This window comes from Nicotiana sylvestris, chromosome 9 (assembly GCF_000393655.2).
Source record: "Nicotiana sylvestris chromosome 9, ASM39365v2, whole genome shotgun sequence".
NCBI lineage: Eukaryota > Viridiplantae > Streptophyta > Magnoliopsida > Solanales > Solanaceae > Nicotiana > Nicotiana sylvestris.
The window spans coordinates 102,919,853-102,938,473 of NC_091065.1; the positions used below are offsets into that span (position 1 = coordinate 102,919,853).

The 18,621-nt window shown below is 35.8% G+C and overlaps 2 protein-coding genes across 2 annotated transcripts; one reads left to right on the plus strand and one right to left on the minus strand.

Annotated features, from left to right (window-relative positions):
• Positions 1–232: 232 nt before the first annotated feature.
• On the minus strand, positions 233–6,282 carry LOC104243263 (DNA replication licensing factor MCM7). Its single transcript, XM_009798428.2, has 15 exons — positions 6,175–6,282; positions 5,921–5,988; positions 5,713–5,772; positions 5,375–5,598; positions 4,870–5,047; positions 4,575–4,697; positions 4,407–4,496; positions 4,016–4,158; positions 3,348–3,525; positions 3,063–3,254; positions 2,710–2,882; positions 2,346–2,549; positions 2,068–2,233; positions 1,383–1,604; positions 233–676 (listed from the first exon to the last, which is right to left on the minus strand). The coding sequence occupies exons 1-15, from the start codon at positions 6,200–6,202 to the stop codon at positions 572–574; spliced, it is 2,154 nt and encodes a 717-aa protein (XP_009796730.1). The 5' UTR covers positions 6,203–6,282; the 3' UTR covers positions 233–571.
• Positions 6,283–14,664: 8,382 nt separating this feature from the next.
• On the plus strand, positions 14,665–16,501 carry LOC104211906 (uncharacterized). Its single transcript, XM_070157639.1, has 3 exons — positions 14,665–15,339; positions 15,435–16,430; positions 16,481–16,501. Exons 1-3 carry the CDS (start codon positions 14,665–14,667, stop codon positions 16,499–16,501), a joined length of 1,692 nt encoding a protein of 563 aa, XP_070013740.1.
• Positions 16,502–18,621: the final 2,120 nt, after the last annotated feature.

Sequence of the window (18,621 nt, forward strand, 5' to 3'; positions counted from 1 at the left end):
TTGAGATAACTTTTCTCAATGCAATTTTAAAATTTTCTCATTTAAGTATATTTAATTTCTAAATGCCCCACTTACCCAAACCAAGTCTGGTTCTTGCTATAAATCATGAGCATTAGTCGTACCATATGCCTGGTGTGATCATTTATGATAAAGACAATATTGAGAACTGAATTATTTTAAGCAAAAACACCAATATACATTCCCATTATCATGTTGCAGCATTTCTCAAGTCTGAACCAATGCAAATAGCTGACTGGAGAAGTTCATAGAATGTTGCTACCAATTGAATGATTTGACTATGTTACAAGGTAATTTTAGTTTGCATCTTAAACAAGATCTAGGTTTAAGTCCTTAGAAGAGTAAAATTGATCGTGCCAAGTTTTTCTTCTGCTAACGATGTTTCTGTTAACAGGAAGAATTTGCTCTACATTGTCATGACCAAGGTACACGAGGGCATAGAAACTTCTTAGAAAATGATACTTTAGCAAATTCCTTACAAACAAAAAATGGTAACCTAATAGCAGGGAAGACACCGTGAATAAAAGTACTGATTCCACTGTTCCATTGCCAATCATGCATCAATGAATCTGATGTTAAAGCTATCGGGGTGAATCTGCCACACATTTAAGGCTGCATATTCTTCCAAACATTCCTTTAGTTGAGCTTCAGTGTATCCCTGTTCCAAGATAATCAACATATCAGAGGCGAGAAAACCCATAGCAAAACAATCACCAATTCAAAGCAAACAGATATTAAAAAAAAGTCAAAGGAGAAAACAAAGAATCAAGTGAGGTAGCCTCAAAAATTATTTGATAAAGCTAGATATACATCCCAACTAATCTTTGCTGAGTATGAGTGAAGAAGCTACATCAATCTCTTTGTTCACCATAAGAGGACTCCCTGTGAATAATTTTGGGGATATACTGGTAGTCTAGCAATAGCCAGATTGAGCTATTTAATCTGATTTATTCTTTCCTTTTCTCTCTTTTGTATGGGGGAATGACAAGGTGGCTGGAGGGAAGTTCAGAACTAGCATACTTTGAATTTGCACCAAGCAAAACTTTTGCAAATAGCAAAAGGATGTTCTAACAAAGGCGCCATATTTATCATTCTGCATGCTTCCTTCCCGAAAGTATGAAAAGTCAATGCAGTGGTACCACCACTTCATTGAGAAATCATAGCACAAACAATTTGACTAGCTTAACAGATCATGTTCTTTTCTGTTTTAATCACAACTATCCACCATTGTTTTTTTATCAACTATATCATCAGATAATGTATAAGTGTGAAATGTAACATGTACATTAGATCCAAGTATATATCAAGCTACCAACTAGGGTAGTGCTTCCAGCCTGATCTGCATAAATTACCCACAAACTAACCTTTCTGGAAATCCAGTTCAGAGCCTGGGCGTAGCTTAGTTCCAGCCTGTTCATCCTAGCAGCCTCATCACGCAAAATTGAATAAATGTCAGATATTGCATCCAGACCAGATTTTTGCCTATCATCTGAATACAAGGAGAACTTCGACATCTGCATTAGCCGAAGAGCCTCATCCACATCACTTTGAGCAACTTTTTCTGAGAAACGTAGTCTGGCTAGTGCCTATTTTAACACAGTAAAATGTCATCAACAAAGTGTAAAAGGCAGCAATTAAAGAGGAGGCGATGTTATGAAATTCATTTGATTAATTTCCCGTTATCATTGTCTATTTGACCTCATAATTATAAGGAGACCAAACTATATTTACAACTTATTATCACCACTTGAGTTGTAGAACATATGATCAGGACAGGTAGGTTCAGAATTGTCTTGGAAAGTAAAGCCTTATATTTTCAAGGACCCATATTGTCCTACTGATAGCTAGCCCCAATTTCTGCTTTTTAGCCTGGGGAGAAAACAAGAAAACTTCATCCCTCTTTTTCTTCCACCTGGCACTTGCCAACTGTCACACTTGATTCAGTAAAAGTTCCCATTTTCAAGTGAGAGTTGAAGAAAGAAAAATAGTTCCAACTCTTACTATGATGCAATTAGATACTTTACTCTGGAAATTGATGCAGAAACTTACAGCTGATATTCTCAGGATGCTTAGCAGTGTTCTGACCGTTGTATAAGAGTGAGGAGTGTTGGATTTTGCTTCTTCTTGCCTAATACTAGAATATGCACCAGCAATATAATCCCCTAGCTCCTCTGGGCAAGAGGGAGACAACCTCCTAGCAGCTGAAATATAAGCCCTGAAAAAATAAGGATGTAGGTTGCTATGTCAATTCTAAGTCTCACTAATAACTAGTTAAGAGAGATTTTCTCTCGGAGGTTAAAACACTAGAAAGGTATTCTTGTATTTACCGAAGCACGGATGGTTCAAGTGGAGTGAACCCGAGAGCAGGAGATTCTCTGTTCTGATGCACATAAACAATGTGTCTAGCCATCTCAAGATCGGCATCCATATCTGCTCGATCTAAGATTAGCCATAAAAGATCAAACCTTGATAGAAGAGCTGGAGGAAGATTAATATTTTCAGCTGGCGTCCTTCTCATATCATATCTTCCCCTAAAAATGTTTTGAACAAAAATAGTGAGTGTTTTTAAAGTTTGTGAATTCCCAGTCAGCTGCCACCAAAAATAAATTGGATGACCATCTATTCAAAATTTAGCATAGTTTTACATACAGGGAAGGTCAAACTTCAGAGTAGGGGAAATAATATGTTTACCAGGCAGGATTAGCAGCAGCAAGCACTGCAGTCCTTGCATTCAGAGATGTAGTGATCCCAGCCTTTGCAATGCTAACAGTCTGCTGCTCCATTACTTCATGAATAGCTGTTCTATCAGACTCATCCATCTTGTCGAATTCATCAATAGCACATATACCCATATCTGCCAATACCTGAGAAGAAACATTGTCCCAGAACACTTAGGAAATAGATGATTTTGAGATCAACAATGTGAGGATACTGCATCACTGAAAGATACCTGATACAGTCCAAACTCCTAATGCACATTGCACATACTATGATGTTGTACAAAACTAGATGCAGTAGAGGAAAAAAAAGTAATTTGTTCTCACCAGTGCTCCGCCTTCAAGAACCATCTCATTAGTTACTGGATCTTTCTGAACAGCAGCAGTTAGACCAACTCCACTGCTTCCCTTACCAGTTGTGTAGACACCTCTTGGTGCAACATTGATTATGTGTTTGAGAAGCTGACTTTTTGCTACCCCAGGATCACCCATCAAACATATATGCAAATCTCCTCTGATCTGATTTTTTATCATAAAAGACAAATCATATTTTCTTAATCTCAGGAGATAGTCAGAAGATGAATTTCAATTTAGGCAGGCTGGAGCAGTTACCTTCATACCATCCTTCAACTTCCTATGAGGAGCACCTACTAGAAGAAGAAGAAGAGCTTTCTTAATATCCTCATGCCCAAAAATTTCTGGAGCCAAGGAACGAGACAACTTGTTATATATATCTCCATCCTCAGCTAACCGTGCAATCTGCTCTTCCTCATCTCCTCTAAGTTCATAACTGCATTCAAAACACATTGATCATATCTTCATTATTAAATTTTTTAGCAAGTATAAAAACTTTAATCTTCCATTTCGGTAGTGAACAAGTAAATGTATCTTTCTGAGAAAAGGGTTATGTGTAGCAAGTTACTACCCTAACATTCTAAATAGGAACCCAGAAAAGAGATAAATTTGATCTAAAGAAGTCTGAACCTATTCCAAACATAGTATATCAACAACATTTAAAGAGAAAAAGTAATAAAGAAACAGGCTAAATTACAAGATTTCAAATTTTGGATTTAAGGCTTTAAGCTGAATGTGGAATCAAAGTTTGACTCCTCAATGTGCTAAAAGTAGATTTGATCCTTTCAAGAAAAATCTGATACATTTTTCATTCAGTTAAGCTTTCAGTTGCTAGTACAAGACAGAATTCATCTCGAAAAGGACTACTAGCAGAACAGGAAGACGAAGAAGTTCAGTAGAAGAGGAGAAAAATAACAATGGCTTACTCTTCATATTTTTTCTTGAAGTGGGTAACAGACATCGCTTCCAAGTAAGTATCTGCAATTAAGCCAGCTCGCATAGCTCTAAATCCAGTGTAAGGCATAGGCAGAAAAATGCCTGACATTTCCACAACATCACCAGGAGATACCTGCAATTTTTAGAAAAGCGGCAGCATATGTTACACTTAAGTTGGTAGTAAAAGCTTTAGAGGAACCCCTATAAGAAGATGCTCACCGTGAGCTTTAGGTTTGTAGTAATTATTTGATATCACAGATTAACTCAATCTAAAAAAATCAGTTCACTGTTCTTATCATTTACTGCACCGAGACATACGTCTAGACAAGCTCCTTTCAAATACAACTTTAGAAGAAGAAACAAACGACAAAGATCACGAACCTTCCTTGTAAGTTCTCCTCTGAAATGCACAGTCATTGTTCTGGGAATGTGACCTTTGGGGACATGTTCAGCCAACTCTTGAATTTTGGCCTGATTCAATTTCAAGAATGTAAAACAACAGTGCTACAGGTTTGACATTGTGATCAAACTTTAATGCAAAAAACAAACCTCTTGAAACTTCAAAAACTTTGATGCCCTAAGTTGAAGGATGAGGTTCCCTTTTGCTTTATTTACATCGCAGCGTTTGGATGGGCACTCAAACAGAGGCATGAATACTCTAGCAGTTACTTCCTGTTCATCAAGTGAATTAAGATAGGCGCATTAGATCTAAAGCAATGTAGCTTTGACGTGTTAATTAACATTGTCGTGGCTCAATTTAAGGTTAGCATTGTGGCGCAATTGCATTTAGCATGTCAAAGTATTGAGAAATTAAGTTACAGATAAGCTTAAATAAAATTCATACCTGATAGATTTCAAAACCACATTCTTCACATGTATATACAGCCACCTGCATCAGCGGCTTGACATCTGAACAGCGTGTCACAATACCAGATGTCCTTACAAGCTGTCCAATATATGAAGCCTTGACTTCCCGAATTGTAAATGGCCGACCTTTTGGAGATGCTTTGACGTACACTTCACTGGATTCAACAAAGACAAACAGTTAGGTGGATACCTCATTCTGAATTTCCACCCACAAGCTGTCTTTAAGCTTAAGTTAAAGGACAAGCTGTTTTCGCCTGGGAACTTGACTGCCTAGTGTACTAAAACAAACAAATGATCATGCATATCATCATGTTGTTTCGAGATGAACTAAACAAGTCCATCTAATTCATGGCATACAGTTAACAAAACTTGTACTCTTAACAATGCTGAGAGAGAGAACAACAGATATTTATACGCAGAGAAAAGAGATAGCAAATCAATCCATAAAGTTAGATCCTTGAGGATAATTTTATGCTGCTTACTAGAATCGCTTGATCTCAGGGGGCATCTTTTGTTTTGGATCAGAACCATCAGTGTTCTCAGTTCCTTCCTCCGATCGCTGGGTCATCAAAATATCATGATCATCGTCTGGAATTGCCTCCGTTGGCTCTGGCATGAGCTCATCAATGGCACTTGCTATTATTTCAATATATCTTCGAGTATTCTCAGCGATTCTACGTAGAAACTCCTCATCCAAATCCTTGTACTTAAAGAGAAGTGAAAATGCAGTCTAAGAGCTACGTACTTCAAAAGAAAAGACAAAAAGTGTAAAGTCCAAAAATCTACAACAAAAGATTAATACAGAGGTAGTGGAACTTACATTAGCCAAGTCTTCGAGCTCAATCTCAATAGCCTTGATTTTACGATTAGCAACATCTTGCTAAGTAAAAACAGAAATTGAGAACAGTTAGCAAGTGTGTTCCATTGAGGCCAAAAAAGCACATTTTTTGGACGAATATATTCACTAAAATGGAAGCAGTGTTTTTCAACTGAAAAACAGCGATGGACTGAAAATGAAAGGAACTCACCAGAATGTTCATGTATTTGGCTTCACCATTAGAATCAGCAAAGTTTGACAGAAAATCTTTCGCCAGATCTGTAAATGAAAAACGATTAATTACAACAAAAGATAATTTGATCAGAATCTAAAGGCAGATCAAGAATTTGAAACCACTCGATGCAGTCGCACACACACACACACACAGAGACGAGCTCTAGGAATGAGGTCGAAGCTGAGACGAGTCTCTGTGTGTGCGTGAGAGAAGGGGGGGGGACCTCTTACCTTTGTCGCGGTTGTAATCAAAGTCCATTGTGTTTGGAGGGAAGCAGAGAGAGAAGCGAGAACAGTTGGAGAAAAATGAGGGTTTGAGGGGTAGGGTTTGGAGGAAATTGATAGACACTGGGATTTTGGCGGCAAAACTGTGCAGGTGTTTTGGCGGGAAAGACTGAGCTAGGTTATGCTCGCCTGCGCTACGGCCTACGGTGTACGTCTACACCAGACCCAACCAAAAAAAAAAAAAAAGAGAAGACCAGACGAAATGGTATCGGTGATTACTGATTATTGATTAAGCACTCGTCTGACCATTAGATTTGGGCAATTTTTTTATTTAAAAAAAAATTACAAACATTATTTGTTCATGGAATATGATTAGTTTTTAAATTTTTATTTCAAGTTTCTAAAATCTAGTTTAGGGTAGTTTTTTTGTGAATTTTTTTTTTCATTCACAAAGCTCCAACTTTTTCAATAAAATGCATGTCCAAACAAAACTTCAACTTCCAAAATTTATTTTTCAGCACAACTTTAAAAATTATATTTTCAAGTTTTCAGCAAATCTATGTCCAAACGCTAGCTAAGTGGACTCTTATGGAAAATTGAAAATAATTTCTTTGTGGTTTTTGCTCTTAATTGTTTGAAGGTATTAAAGAAGTTAAGAAGATGTCATAGTATTAAAATTTAAAATAACGCAACATAGTACTAGTAGTTAATGTTGCACTCCATGTTGCATACAGTATAATTTATCATTTTTTCGCATTTGAACATTAATTACATTATAGATCAACTAAATGTTAAGTATATTTTCATATTTTAATTCATTTCTGATTTTCATTAGTTTCTAAGAATGTGATACTTATTAGTATACTCGTAGAATGAATGTATTCATATTAAATTTTACTCTAGTTACTGGTCAACTTGATTTGGGAAGCCTGAAGTGCCAAAAGTTTTAAGAAGATAAATCTACTTAAATCGTGGGAAGGAAAATATATTATTAGAAAATATATCAACTTCTTAAGTCGAATGAAAATACGGATGGACCATCATTTGATGAACTTCAATATGATGAATTATATCAGAACTGATATCAATCTGATAAATAAATATAAACTGAGCTTAAATGACAAGTGTAATCACGTGATTTTTGCCCTATATGAGAAATATTCCCAAAAAATGCAAAATAAAATGATTTTCCTTGGTGTGCAATTTTGAGTATTTTTGTGACATTTTTGGATTATTATTTGTATTTGTCTGTGTTTGTTTATTTGCTAAATTAATAAAAAATACAAAAATATGTCGCATTTGCATGTAGGATTTAATTCTATAATTGTTAGTAATTAAATTAGTTTTATCAAAATAAAAATTTACAAAAAATATGCATCTTTTGCATTTTTAGCATTTAATGTCCAAATGAACAATTTTATGCTTAATTATTACTTAATTGTGCGTTAATTGTTATTGGTAGTTAATTTGCGCTTTTATAACTTAATTTAGTTCTTAATAATAATTTAAGTATTTTTATAATTTAGTTTTAGAAAATAAAAGAAGAAAAGATAACAAAAATACAAATAAAAATCGGATTGAGCCACTTCTTCAATTTTCAACCCCAGGCCCAAACAATTGTCCACGACCCAGTCCACTTCACACGGGTCGACCCGGTTCGCCCCATTAACCCAACACCCCTCTTCATTCAAAAAACAAAACAAAAGAAAAAACAAAAAGAACAAAAAATCCTAAAAACCTAAAACTAACTACCCGCCCCCCTCCATCTTCTTTCTCTCCCAAAACCTTCATCCCAAGCCATCCATGGCTGCTTTCCATGGCTGCCCTCGACCCCACTCCCTCATGTCCAAACGCCACTCACAAACAGTTCGTCTGCGTCGTCACTTCGTCTTCTTCGTCCTTCGTCAAGCTCGAGTTCGAGCTCGACGTCCATGGCTGCCCTCACCCTCGTCGTCACCACCAAGCTCACGTCAAACCCCCAGCTCCCCGCCACCACTTAACAACCAGTCAAGACCACCCCCGCACTCCCCAGCAGCGAACCAAACACCACCACCATCCACCACGAACAAAGCTCCAGCCATCGCCACCACCAAGCGACCCTTCCGGCGATCCACCATAACCCGTCACTGCCCGACGTCCAGTCCCCCCCCCCAGCTGCTGCTTCTTCACCTCCAAACAGACCTCGTCGACCATTGTTGCTGCGTCGATTGCCTCCCCGTCGTCACCACCGTTACGCCCAGTCGTTTCCATGGCCAAGCTCGTCAACCAGTCGTTTTGGCTGTGTTGTTGCTGCCTCAACGAACAGCTGCTTCTCTCTCTAAGTTGCTGCCTCACTTTCATCTTCTTCGTCGTCCGCTTCAAGCTCGCGCTGTTGCTTCATCGTCCACCATTTCGTTCACTTGAGTTGCTGCCACCATTTCGTTCAGTTGAGTTTTAGTCGAGGTCGTTGAGCGTAGTTTTGAGTTCGCCAAGTTTACAAGGAAGTCGAGTTCATCGTTGAGTTCGTCGTTGAGTCCGGGCAGATTTATTCCCATCTGAGGTTCGTTGAAACAGTCCATACAATCGAATCCGTCGTTTTTCATCTCCGGTTAGTAGTTTTTTTTAGTTTTATTTTGTCCGTATTTTGTTTTGATATTTTCGAATCTAAAATCAACAAATGTTTGTGTTGTTTATCGTTTGAATTAATTTTTAGTTCATGTTCATGTGTTGTTTGTTGAATTAATTTTCAGATTCCAAATGAAAGATTAATTAATTGTTTTTCATGTTTATTTCATGTTTGTATTGTTGTTTAAGTGAATATTTGTTAGTTTAATGTTGTTAGATTCAAATTGAAATTTAATTAATTATTTCTTCAATTTGTTTCATGTTATGAATTTTCCAGAAAATATTAATGTTGTTTGAATCGTTAGAGTCCGTAATGTTTGTTGCTTAAAAATAGATTTAATCCATGTTCATCTTTGTTTGAAGTTCATATGTAAATTCAGTGATTTAATGTGAGTTTATGTTTGTTTGTGATTTGTTAATTTAATTTGAATCATGCATATTGTTGTTTGTATTGTTGTCTCTTTGTTCATCCATTGATGGTCTAAATTAACCAGGATTGGTTCCCAATATGGTTGATTTATTTCCATTAATTTGGAGTTTGTGTTGTTCATCATGTTCATATGATTTGTTGTTGAAGATTGTTGAGAAATTGGTCATCTTGACTATATTTTGGTTGAGTTATGATTAATTGTTTGTTTAGAGCTGAGGGGTAGTTTTGGTAAATTGCATTGCATTCAGGGGTAGAATGGTAATTGCAATAGGGTCGGAGGGGTAGTTTAGGAATTGTACATTTTGTAGTTGTTTATTTGAAGCATGAGGGACAAAATGAAATGGGGTGGGTTGTGATATGGTTATTTAATATAAAGGGGGGACAAGACAAAATTTAGTGGGGGGAATCTTGCATTATTTTATGTTAGGCATGGGGGACAAAATATAATGGGGTGGTGTGATATGTTTATTTAATGTAATGGGGATGAGTGGGAAGATAATGGGTTTGGTAGAGAAAATGGGTTGATTTTAATTGATTAAAAGATTTATGGGATGAGATATAAGTAGAAGTCTTGAAATCAGATAGAGGGACAGACAAAAAAAAGAAGAAGAGAGATTAGAGAAAAAAAGGAGCTGAACATTTATTCCGAAAAAATATTAAAACTCTCAAGAAAAGAAAAAAAACCTACAAAGAAAATAAAAAAAAAGTTGAAAATTAGAAGAGAAAGTAGTACACACTTGACAAATATTCTGGTATACAGGTGTAGAAATTAAGGGTTGAAGATTAACTAGCCTTTCAAAAATCTGAAAATTTCCCTTGGTTTCTGTCCGTTATTTTCGGCATTCCTGGATTTTATTTTGAATTTTTCAAATCTGTCACTGGGATTTTCGTTGACTGGTTATTGCTGGTTATTGTTGTTGTTGCTGTGTTACGTATTACGTTGCTGACTTTCTTCTTCTTATATTGACAATATCAGGTACACAACTGTAATTTTGGCATTTTGTAAGCTGAAATGAAGAATGGAGTGTTAAATTTTTAATTTAGTTTAATTTAATTTTTTGTATTGTATTTAGGTTATTCATGTATTATTATTCTGTAAATCACTGTCATTTGGCATAACTAGGCATATTATAGCGACATATTAAATAACGCCTTAACCAGATTATTAGGAAATATATTTAAGCCTGATTATTAATTAAAACTGTTTAATAATAAAAAATAGAAGAAATAACGTAAAAAATGGCGTTATTGAATCAGTTTGGCAAAAATTGACTAAGTTCCTTATTCATAAGGTTTTTCGTCAACGATAAGTTAATCGGAATCATGTAGTTAATTTCAGTTAAAACATGAATTAGTTTGCGAATCAAGTATTAGGACATGATGTGAATTAAAACAAAGTTAGTTAAGGTTAAATTGTTTAAATTTTTTAGAAATATGGTTTAGTAATCAAGTTTTTTTTTCTTTCAATTTTCAGTATTTGTAAATAATTAGTTTCAATAAGCTTAAGTCTTACTAACAATTTGAATTTTAATCCAACTATGGGATAATTAGTTTTTTATTATTTTTATTTTTGACTATTCCATGTTGTATTTATGATTATAATTTTTATTACTTTCTGTTAATATTTGTTTTTCTCTTCTATTTAATATGTTATTTTCAAGAATGTAGATATTGATTTTATATTTATAGACAAACTTAGTAATAATAAAAAGGTAGTCATTAAAGGATATTCTTAAAATAAGGAAGGATTTCGCTAAAAATAAATAGATGTAAATAATACAAAAATTTACAGGATTCTCCAATCTCATTTATTTATTTAATTATTTTTAAAAAAATTACTTAGAATTTGGGATGGATTGTTTAGTGAATTTCACTTCCTTCCCCAAAGATAATGACGCGCTAGACTCTTTAGGCGCGATTTAATTAATTTTACCTTCTTAAACTCGGATGCGCATTTCATGCGACCCAAATCTAAATCCTAAAACATTGAATAAAAATGTGTTCCGGATTGCGGGTGCATTTCATGTGACGTAATCCAAAGACATGTTTTAAACGATGTTCACAATTCTTTTTTTTTTTTTTAAAATAATAATAATAATAATAAAGTGATAAAAAGTTAAAATTGGCACATCGGTTCATAATTGTATTAAAATCAGATAAATAAGCCAAATATGACAATTGAGCGACCGTGCTAGAACCACGGAACTCGGGAATGCCTAACACCTTCTCCCGGGTTAACAGAATTCCTTATCTGGATTTCTGGTACGCAGACTGTAATATGGAGTCATTCTTTTCCTCGATTCGGGATTAAAATTGGTGACTTGGGACACCCTAAATCTCCCAAGTGGCGACTCTGAAATAAATAAATAAATCCCGTTTCGATTGTCCTTTAATTGGAAAAAACTCTTACGTCCTTCGCGGGGTCGGAAAAAGGAAGTGTGACAACAAGTATTCAATTACAAGGAGCTACATTGCCATCATTGAGCCTCAAAGAAGACTGGAGACAACTAATCTTATTTGGAGTGAAGTAGCTCAGCGAAAGCATAGATTCATAATAACTTGGTTAGCTGCTCAAGCTAGATTGCTTACTAATGAGAGATTACACAAACTACACATACAGGTGGATGATGATAAATGATGCATGTGTGATGATCAAGTGGTGGAAACGAGTCGATATTTATTTGTGGAATGTTCATGGTCAAAAACAGTTAGGGATTCCCAAATGCAATGGGCTGGAGTTCAGGTAAAGCTGAAGAAATGCAACTTGTTATGGGCAACATTAAGAGGAAGCAATGGAAACAGGTAAAGAAAGAAATCATAGCTGCAATTTGGGCAGCAATGTGTAACTCATACCAAATTAATTATTCCATTTGTCCTACATTAAGTGCCATTTGCAGTAGGGCCACTTATTAAACTGTAACAAAAGTATCATTCCACTATCTTCCTCTTCATATAACATTATTATTTAGCTATTGAAACAACTTTTTTCCATATATATATATATATTCAAATATCTTGTTATAACAAATTGTAATTTATACTAATACTTTTGTTATCTACCTTCTAATTACGTAAATTTTGTTTTAAAAAGAATGAGTGATTGATGTCTGAACTTAGACAAAAAATTTGAAAGTCTTAGCAAGAGAGTATAGAATACAATTTAACTTCTAGCTGCAAAAAGACTAAGGTATCGTTTGGTACGATGGATAAGCAAAAATAATCTTGGGATAAAATTTAGTAACGTCTTATCCCTTGTTTGGTTACTAATTCTGGGATAAATTATATCAGGATTAATAATAGTACCAAAATAACTTATATTAGATGATGGAATAGTAATCCCATAATAACTAATCCCAACATAACTTGTCGTCAAACCAAAGGATCCCTAAAGATGTTAATAACAATTTGACGGTCAAATTTGGCAATGTTGACAATGAAAGTCAACCTAGCCAGTTAATTTAGGAAATAAACAAAACTAATGACCCATCTTGATTAAATGAATTTACAAATTACGAAATTCACTCTACGCCTACTTCCGTTTGGAAAATTCTACAACCATGTTCATGGTTGGCTCCTCACCAAACTAGTGATGCACATAAACTCAGCTGCAACGTGATTCGTAAAAAGAAGGCTTGATACATAGTTTACCACCCAATCTTTGGTCCAAATTCCCCTTACACACTTTCTATGGACGATAATAACCTTACACAAGAAACTTTTCTAAAGTGTATTTAGTACCCACCTCCTTTGACCAGATCCTGTTAATAAGACATCCGTGTATGTCACGCGTTTGAATTTACATAATTTTAACCCATTACCTTATAATAACTAACCCGACCCTACCCGACCCACAAGGTAAAAGCGTTAAAAACAAACTTACCCAAGTCAGTACTCAAAATCCTATACATCTAGAAGGAGCTACTGTAAAGGCGATTCCGGCGACCATCGTGGATTTTCGGTGGATTTATGCAGTTAATAGGTTAGTAATTTTCTTCTCCTTGCATTACCCGTTTATTTTAGTAGTGGGTGGGTCTGAACCTAGGTTTTTTTTTTTTTTGAAATTTCTTCTATTTTGCTTAGGGTTATCAGACTTTTAAAAGGGGAATCTTTTGTCATTGTCGATATGACTGTGAAGTTGTCGTCTTGTTGCCTTTACAGATAGTTTTTTTTATAAAAAAGATTTGTCTTGTGTTTGCAAACCGTGTGTAAAGTTAGGGTTTAACTGATTATTGTAATAGCATTGCTTTGAACAATGTGATATGCTCTTGTCTTTGTCTCCACTTTTATATTTCATTTGTAGTTCTTTATTTTCAATTGTTGCATGTGGAAAGTCCATTTATTTGTCCCTTCTTTGTTTGCAGATAATGTCTTTTAAAATCATTACCCTCAGGTGGTACCATGATGGGATATTAGTTCCTGGTAACTTTGCTCGTTATGTGGGTGGTAGTCAAGCATTAACTTTAGATGTAGATGTGGATTTACTGTCTCTTATTGAACTGATGAACTACACTAGGATCTATGATTTTCAAAGTGTGGCTGAGTTGTATATTTGTCCAATGGATAGGACAGATAAATTGGTAAATATTCTCACAGACAAGGATATTTTAGACATTTGTAATGAATTGGAAGATGGGGATACCTTAGATATTTATGTGACTCATGCTGCCCCTTTATGTGTTGTTGACATAAATGAGGCTAGTAAAGGGGTTGGTGGGTCTAATAGTGGAACTTTTAAGAGCACAACTGTCTTAGAAGAAGAGGAAGATAGTGAATCTGAATCTGAATCTGCCCCTGCTCATGAACCTACCCCTTCCCTTTCCCCTTCCCCTTCTCCTGAACCTGCTCCTGCCCCTGCACCTTCAAGAGAACAAGAGAGTGGAGTAGATAGTGAATCAGACTTTGATAATAGTGAAGGTGAGGATGACAATGAGAATGATTCAGACTTTGACAATAGTGATAGTGATGAGAGTGATGGAGTAGATTTACATGTTCCTGATGATAAGGATTATGGATCTGATGTTCATGAAGAATTTGTAGAGTGTAGGGATGAACTGAGGAAGTATAGAAGGAAAATGAGTGAAAGGCCAAAAGATAAAGGTGATATTAACATAGGTGATGCAGGAGTTGATATTAGTTTTGATGAATTAAGAACTGGTAGCAAGCAAGATAGGTACATAGGCTTAGTAGGGACAGATGAGCCTTACTTTGGATCTTCAGATGCTGAAAGTTTTCCTTCAGATGCTGAAGATGAATTTGATGAAGAACATAAGGAGAAAATGGTTGCCAAAAGGAGGAAGAAAGCCCTGATATTTGATCCAACTGTCAAGAAAATAACCTGGGAGTTGGGGCCGATTTTTTAGAGTGTTGAATAATTTAGGTTTGCTGTTAGTAAGTATGCAATTCATAAAGGAGTTCAAATTGAAAAGTATATTAATGAACCTGGTAGGGTGAGGGTAAGATGCATGCATCTAAAATGTCCATGGATCTTGGCTGCAAGCAAAGATGGCAGATCCAACAATTTTAAGGTAAAAAGGTATTGCCCTGTCCACAAATATTACAAAACAAATAAAAACAAGCTTTGCAACTCCAGATACCTAGAAAAGCATTACAGGGATAAGATTGTGTGTCAACCAAATATGAAAGTTTGGGAGCTAAAGAAACTCATTAAGGATGAACTGGACATGTATGTTGGTAGGTCTACTATACATAGAGCTAGAGAAAAAATTCTAAAGGAGATAATAAGTGATGTGCATGCTGAGTTCAAGAGACTCTATGATTATAGAGATATTCTATTACAGACAAATTCAGGTACAACTTGTGTTGTGAAGGTAGAAGATCAAGGTGAAGGCAAGCTTGTCTTCAATTCATTTTATGTTTGCTTCTATGCTATGAAAAAAGGATGGTCTGAGGGTTGCAGAAGGATAATTGGCCTTGATGGTTGTTTTCTAAAAGGCATTTGTAAGGGTCAACTTCTTGTAGCAGTATCAAAGGATGGAAATAATCAGATGTTTCCTATAGCTTGGGCCATTGTAGAGGTTGAGAACAGTTTCACTTGGACATGGTTTCTGAAGTGTGTGACTCATGACTTAGAGCTTCAAGATGGAAGGGATCTTACTATCATGTCTGATATGAAAAAGGTGAATATATTCTTCTGTTTCTGTTTTCTATCAATATTTATTTTTTCTAATTTTTGTTTCTGTTGGCAACTAATTCAATTCTTTTTATGTTTAAGGGATTGCTTAAAGCTGTATCAGAAGTGTTGCCTGAAAGTGAACATAGGTGGTGTGCCAGACATATATTAGCAAACTGGTCCAAAGATTGGAGAGGATTAGAGAGGAGAAACAACTTCTGGAGGTGTGCTAGAGCATCATGTGTAGCAGAATTAAATTTTCACCTGGACAGTTTGAATATGCTTGGGAATGGGATATGTGAGAGCCTCTTGAGGTATAACAAGGAAACCTGGTGTAGAACATACTTCAACTGTGACAGGAAATGTGATATAATTGACAACAATATGTGCGAGACATTTAATGCTTGGATACTTGCTGCTCGACACAAGACAATTATCACAATGTTGGAGGAAATTATAGTGAAGATGATGGAGAGAATAGGAAAGTTGAGGGAGTTTGCAGATACATGGATATGTGATATATCCCCAATTGCTATGAAGGTGTATCAGGATAATATGGCCCAATCTATGAGGTTTACAATCAAGTGGAATGGTGAATATGGCTATGAGGTTGAGGATACCTCATTAAGAGTGGTGCTGAAGTATTGTGTGAATATGCAAGCTCAAACTTGTACATGCAGGTCATGGATGCTGAAGGGTATCCCTTGTGCTCATGCCATTGCTGCTATGCATTTCAAGAACCTTGACCCAATTAACTACATATCTCACTGGTACCACAAATCCACCTATCTGAAGGCATATTTAACATTCATCCAGCCTGTGTCAAACATGCAGATGTGGCCAACATCTACCAATCCACCAATTGAACCCCCACCAATTAAAAAGATGCCTGGCAGACCAAAGAAGAAGAGAAGAAGAGAAGAAACTAAACATCCTACTTCTGGAAAGCTTTCAAGAAGGGGCATGGAGATGACTTGTTCAAACTGTGGTGGATATGGATACAACAAGAGGAGCTGCCCTAAGAAAGCAAGGCCTGCAGATTCTACTCCAGCAAATGCTTCATATATCCAAAGATGTGAAGGAAGAGGAAGAGGCAGAGCAAGAGGAACAGGAACTCCAACTACTTCTGCCCCTGCTGCTGCTGGTAGAGGAAGAGGAACTGCTGCTAGTAGAGGAAGAGGAACTGGTAGTGGTAGGGGAAGTTCTGGGTTTGGACTATTTCAATCAAGCAGTGGGTTCACAAGTTTTTCTGTAAGTAGTTCAAAGTTAATTTTATATCTTGTTTGCTTTAACAACTTTACTGAATATTTTTTGTTTTTGGCAGTCTGGTGGAGGTAAGCCAAGAGTGGTCTCTCATGGTGGTGAAAAGAGGTCCTCGGCAGATATTTTGGAGTGTGCATACAAGCCAAGAAGTGGTGTAAAATGGAATGGTAGACCAGTCATTACTAGAAGACAACTTGAAAGAACTACTGCAACTCGTTCCAGAACTACCTCATCTCAATCCAATTTAAGTCAAGCAAGTTCATCATCCCAGCCATCCCAGAACAACCACTGAATTCTGTTATTGTCACTGTTAATTTATTTTGGAACTGCTGTAATTTCCCTTTGGAACTGTAATTTATTTTGGAATTGATGTTAGGTTAATTCGGAACTGCTATTTAGGTTTGCTGTTAGTGTTGTTATTTTGTTAAGGCAGCCTGTTGTTATTTGGTATGCTGTAAAACTGGCAGCGTATATTTTTGTTAAGGCAGGCTGCTGCTATTAGGTGACTGTAATAAACACCTTTACTCTATGATGAAATATATTTTTAGTATTGTTTGATAATTTCTGGGCAGATGTGTCTTTAGTGTTGTATGAATGCTGTTATTTTGGTATGTTGTTAAGCATTTTTGCTGTCATTTTTGTATGTTGTTATTTCTGGAAAATTTCAGCATTTGAGTTGTATATCAACCACTATTTGACTGTGTTTCAGTGTTTTATCAATCATAATTTGAGTTGTGTTTTAACTGCACTATCATCTCACACGGCAACAAAGTCAAACGAAACAACATTAACAATTGCCAAAAAAAATCATTCAACTCACACAGCAACAAACTCAAACAAAACAACATTAACAATTGCCAAAAGATTTCATTCATTTCTAACAAAGGGATACAAAATCTACCAAAATACTTCATTCATTTTCTTACATTATATAACAATCTTTAGAACTACCTAACACAATCAACTTCAACACAATTGCAATTAAAATCAGCACACACAATCTCCTCCAATTTCTTTGGTTTCTATTTTCCTTCAACAATGCATCAAATGCCCTCTTTTTCTTCAGCAGACCCAAAATCACCATTTTCAAGTGCTCTGGAGTTGGGGGTCAAACCACATAAAGAAATTACATGTCGATCGTCTGTCCCTCTGAAAAATTGAAGAGAGAAAATTATTATGAAATATAAAATTGATTAGAAAAGTACAATTGATATTTACCTCATAAAATGGACATCCGTAAAATCGACGACCTGGATTATCAACGCTCCATGACTGTATCACTACAGCTTCTTCACCACAATAGCAAAATTTTCTCAGATTATGCATTTTCCCTAACCTTAAAATTGATCCCTAGAAATTTAACCCTTATGTCAAAAAATATAAGGAAGAAATAGAAGAAGATTGCAATATTGGCTTCGAGCTTCAAGAAGAGGAATAAATTTTGGCTTCAAGAAGATAAAATTTTCTTTAATTTAGAGCTTTCAAGGAGGAAGAAGAGGATGAAAATCGGGTTAGTATAGATAGAAATGGGTTAAGGCCCTTTTAATCTTTTAAAAAGGGTCGTTGGAATGTGTTTTTGACCGTTTATTAAAGACAGAAATTGTCTTGAAATAGTGTCTACGCGCTTGGTCCAGTTTGTATTACACGCGCTTAGACTTGGTCAAAGGAGGTGTGTACTAGACACGCTTTAGAAAGGTTGCGTGTGTAAGGTTATTATGGTCCACAGAAAGTGTGTAAGCGGGATTTGGGCTATAGTTCGGGTGACAACTTATGTAATTTCCCTAAAAAGAAAACCAATGGAGCTGACTGGCAAATTGGCAACGCTTCTATTCTCTATAAAAGAGATGTATATGCCATGTTGCCTGTAAATAGAGGCAAATCTACAGCAAATTTTGGGGTTTAACTAAACTCACTATTTTCTGCTCGAACCACTTATACATATGTTTTAAAAAAATAAAAAATGTAAAGATATGACAGATCATATTCATTCTGAACCTGTTAACTCTGTTGCGGAAGCCAAATGTAT